Raw genomic sequence first — 4,568 nt, 5'->3', positions numbered from 1 at the left:
AATCAAACGTCGAACTGTCAAACTTAGAAAAGACAGAGTAAAAGAAGGGTTATCTTTTAGAAATATCCAGAAATATTAATTTTTTTCATATCGATAACATAAAATGTGGGGTGAACGCACAACACAACTTATTGATAAAGCAGAAATTACTGAAAGTTTCGAAAAAATTTGTAGATCTTGCTTGGCAAAAAATGCAACAGTTAATTTATTTTGTTACGTTCATGAAGGCAATGCTTTATGTGACATCTACAAAACTTTGTCATTGATACAGGTAAGTTAATTACTGTTTCAATTTTAAAATACTTTCGTTCATTTCTCGTAGTTAACTGAAAAGGATGGATTACCAAATAAATTGTGTGAAACTTGTGCGGACTTTGTGGTGGAGTTTTATAACTTTAAACGGAGGACTCTAGATTCCGAAAACTTATTGAAGAGTATGTTAATAGAAAAAGAACCAGAGGAGGAAAATAAAAATTCTTTCAGAAAAGAGTCGGCACAAGTTAATATTGGTATTGAGTATGAAGGAATAAACGAAAATGGATCCATTGACGAAACTAACCATTTTGAAGGTGAAGATAGTTCTGAAGATGAGGTGCCTAAAGCCGAAAATGATTGTCGTTCAAAGAAAATGAATAGCTTAAGTAGGCTATCGAAAACGGAAAGATCTGAATTTACTTGCTCCTTTTGTAATAGTACGTTTGGTACTTATATGGATTATAAAACTCATAGAAAAAAAGAAGCCGATCATAGAAGAAAAAAATATCCATGTTCCGTCTGTAAAAAGCTTATTAGCACATACAAATTAAAAGATCATATTAACTCTCATACGAAAGAACGACCGTATCAGTGTGACATCTGCGGAGAAAAATTCCGTTTTAGATCGAGTCTAACAAGACACAATTTTAGGCACAACGATAAAAAGCCACACGAATGTCACATTTGTGGAAAAGGCTTTATCCAAGCACCAACGTTAACAGATCACATTCGAACTCATACTGGTGAAAAATCTTTTATGTGTAACATCTGCGGGAAGTCTTTCGTTACGAAACACGCTCTAGGAAATCACATTAATATGCACAAAATACGTGATGGAAATGCAGAGGCAGGAACGGATTTCACTTGCCAGATTTGCAAAAAAATGTTTAGTTCCAAAAGTGTCCTAAAAAATCATATGTTCATACACAGTGATAAAAAATTCTTGTGTAGCGAGTGCGGTAAGAAGTTTTCTACGAAAGCTTTGTTAGACTGTCATGTAAAGGTACATTCCGGAATTAAGCCGTATATTTGCGAAGTGTGCAATAAAGCCTTCTCTCAGAAAAACAGTTTGCAAAAACATAACTTAACACACACGGGGGAAAAGCCCGTGTTGTGTATTATTTGCGGGAAGCGGTTCTCTCAAAAAGGCCATCTTACCTACCATATGAGGAGACATAGTGGTGAACGGCCTTACACCTGTACGTTTTGTGAAAAAACTTTTAATCATACTGGTTCCTTAAAGGTTCATATTAGGATACATACGGGTGAAAAACCTTTTGTGTGCGATGTGTGTTCAAAGGGTTTTTATGATTCTAGTAGCATGAAGAAGCATAGAAAAGTACATGATGATGTGAAGAGTTGTTTAAATCTTAAAGCAGAGATGCATTAGGTGTTGTAATTAAATATTTTTACTTGTAATTTTATTTATCCCCAATTTAAATGAAAAATCAGCTGCAGTAAACATATTAATGTTTTCTGGAATTCACTCATTTAAACAGTAAAACTGTACTTTTATCTTGGTATTCAGTCCTTGATGTTACGGTTTCACAAAATATTAAACTTGTAAACATAATAAATGTATTTTTTATGAAAGAAATAAATTATTCCAACTATCAATAAAACTATTCTACATACTGCTACTGTATATTTCGAATTTTGCCGCTGCAGTTACCAATCAAAGCAAAAAAAATATCATTCTATTGGGCAAAAATAACTGAGTTACTCTGAACTGATATTAGCTGCGAAGAGCTACTACTTTTACCAAAACGAAAGACCCCCATATAAGCCTGGATCCACATGCATGCTGATCACGGATCCATTGTAATCACGTGACCATCAATATCCAATTGTGTATCAGTAAAGCGACTTGACAGTCCGTCAAGGTCAAAACGGATTGGATGTTGATGGTCACGTGGTTAAAACAACGGATCCGTGCAACGCATACATGTGTATCCTGGCTAAAACCAGTGCTGTGGTTATTCAGTAGTACCACAACCATCTAACTGCTTAACTAATGCGTTGAGTGACACTACAAAAGTGAAATATTTTTTGTTTACAAGTTGTGCTAGTTTCTAGAGTTTTCTCTGTATCCATTACTGTTGTGAAGAGGCAAGAAAAATAACAAAAATGAGTTGCCCAATAAACAAAGAAGCCCTTGATAAATTAAAACAGTTTATTACAATTTGCAAGTCAAATCCTGCCATACTACATTTGCCTGATTTATCATTTTTTAAAGAATTTGTTGAATCGCTCGGTGGTAAGTTGCCAGAAGCGCCTAAAATGTCGGAAGGCCCCAAAGTCGAACCAAAAGAAGAGCCTGAGGAAATTCCGGATGCACCTACCGAATCAGACCCAGAGTCTGAACTAGAATTTGACATGACGGGTTGCGTAGAGCCAGATAAACTTGATGATAATCAAAAAATGGGTGATCCTTCTAAAGAATTGTCGGAAGAGGATACTGACAAAGCCGATGAGAAACGAATGGAAGCAATGTCCCAATTATCCGAAGGAAATATCGAAAAAGCTATTGAATTATTTACAGAAGCCATTGAGCTTAACCCCAACAGTGCACTCCTGTTTTCTAAACGAGGTCAAGCATATTTAAAACTAACCAAGCCAAACGCTTGTATCAGAGATTGCACTAGAGCCTTAGAAATAAATTGTGATTCAGCAGCGGCTTATAAATTTCGCGGTAGAGCTTACAGACTGCTGGGTGAATGGGAGCTAGCCGCTAAGGACTTACGTCAAGCCTGCAACATTGATTTGGACGAGCAAATCGATGAGTGGCTAAAAGAAGTTACGCCTAATGCAAAGAAAATCGAGGAACATTTGCTGAAGAAAGAACGCAAGAAAAAAGAAAGAGAAGAAAGGGACAGAATGGAGAGGATTCGTATAGCTAGGGAGGCTCACTCAAAAGCCGCGACTCACGATAAAGCTGACGAAGACATACCAACCGCTCCTGGAGAGGGAGGGGCCGGTATGCCTGGCATGGGGGACTTCTATAAGTTGTTGCAAGATCCTGAAATTATGACCGCTTTCCAGGTGATTTACTTTTTATTTGTTTGTAATTAAATACTTTCATAATTTATGTGGTAATATTAGGGTGCGTTGTAATTTGTCAGAATTAGGGATTTAACAGTTTTATTTTTGTTTTTTCCAAAATAAACAATACTCTGAGTTTAAAAATAACATTTTTTAACAAATGCCATTAAATTTCAAATTACTAGCACAAATTAACAAAAGGCAAAATAATATTTTATTTAAGTAATTCAATAAAAAGAAAGATCTCAATTTTTCGTAAGTAAACAATGAAAATATAGAAAGTTTGTGGTTCCCTTTAACTAAAAATAAAAACGGCTGCTATAAATCCACTGAAAATTACACATAATAACGCCTCTCTTAAGAAATAGCGACTATCTTCCTGTGTTTTATAATTAGTACAGTCATTGAAGCTGAAAATCAGCTGTAACCTCCGAATTCTTTGAAACTGCATGGATTTGCATGAAAATTTAGAATAAGGCTCATCTTAGACTCGAGTTCAAAAGTGACATAAGCCCGATTGACGCTTTTTGTTTTTTAGGGGTAAAAACTACCCCTAAGTGAAAAAAATTGAAAAAATTAAATTTTAAGCATTTTATTGATAAAAATCTTGTTCAAGCACAAAGATTAAATAATGTTCCATGTTCTCGAACATGTTTATGATATATTTGATATTTTCAACCTTTTATTTAACCATTAAAAACTACCCCTATGCATAAATAATGATAAAAAATTCCTTTTTAAAGATTTGGAATGATTAAATCGTGCAATTATTTAAAATAAAAGTTACTTTATAACCAATAAAATAATTTTTCCCTTTCAACCCCTAAAAACCACCCCTGTATTGACAAAAATTATAAAAAAATTACTTTTTAAACGCTTGGAATGCTTTAACGGTGCAATTATTTAAAATAAAAATTCCCTCATTGCTTATGAAAGAATTTGTATCTCATAACACTTCAACCCTTATAGGCCAGTCATTATAGATTTTTTTCGGGAAAAAATACTATTAGAAGTTTCTCTGCGGGATATTGTTCAGAAACGTGTTATAAACAAAATATCAAAAAATCAACTCGAGACTAGTTGGGAAACTTTGTTAAACAATGGTCAAAATTATGGAAAAGTGGTTTTTTGACTCGCATAAAAAAACTGTTATTCATAGAGAAAAAGGGTTTATACAAAAAAGGTAGGTATTAAATAAATCTGTAAAATAAGACAAGTCCGATTAAATTCCGATAATTTGTTTATGCGCAAGAGCTCAAAAATGGTCGAAA

At 34.1% G+C, this 4,568-nt stretch overlaps 2 protein-coding genes across 2 annotated transcripts in view; both read left to right on the top strand.

Moving 5' to 3' along the window:
* The first annotated feature begins 41 nt into the window (after window positions 1–41).
* Window positions 42–1,821, top strand: LOC108915480 (zinc finger protein OZF). The gene is made up of 2 exons (XM_018721518.1): window positions 42–271; window positions 323–1,821. Exons 1-2 carry the CDS (start codon window positions 104–106, stop codon window positions 1,643–1,645), a joined length of 1,491 nt encoding a protein of 496 aa, XP_018577034.1. The 5' UTR covers window positions 42–103; the 3' UTR covers window positions 1,646–1,821.
* Window positions 1,822–2,250: 429 nt separating this feature from the next.
* The window catches only part of LOC108915473 (hsc70-interacting protein), a 5,498-nt gene continuing 3,180 nt past the window's right edge, over window positions 2,251–4,568 (top strand). The window contains exon 1 of the mRNA XM_018721509.2: window positions 2,251–3,297. Within this exon, the coding sequence (XP_018577025.1) occupies window positions 2,383–3,297 (915 nt within the window). The 5' untranslated portion in view covers window positions 2,251–2,382. The remainder of the gene's footprint in view (window positions 3,298–4,568) is intronic.

The sequence above is a fragment of the Anoplophora glabripennis genome, unplaced genomic scaffold (assembly GCF_000390285.2).
Source record: "Anoplophora glabripennis isolate ALB-LARVAE unplaced genomic scaffold, Agla_2.0 scaffold938, whole genome shotgun sequence".
Lineage (NCBI taxonomy): Eukaryota > Metazoa > Arthropoda > Insecta > Coleoptera > Cerambycidae > Anoplophora > Anoplophora glabripennis.
This window is presented reverse-complemented; position numbering and strand designations above follow the sequence as displayed.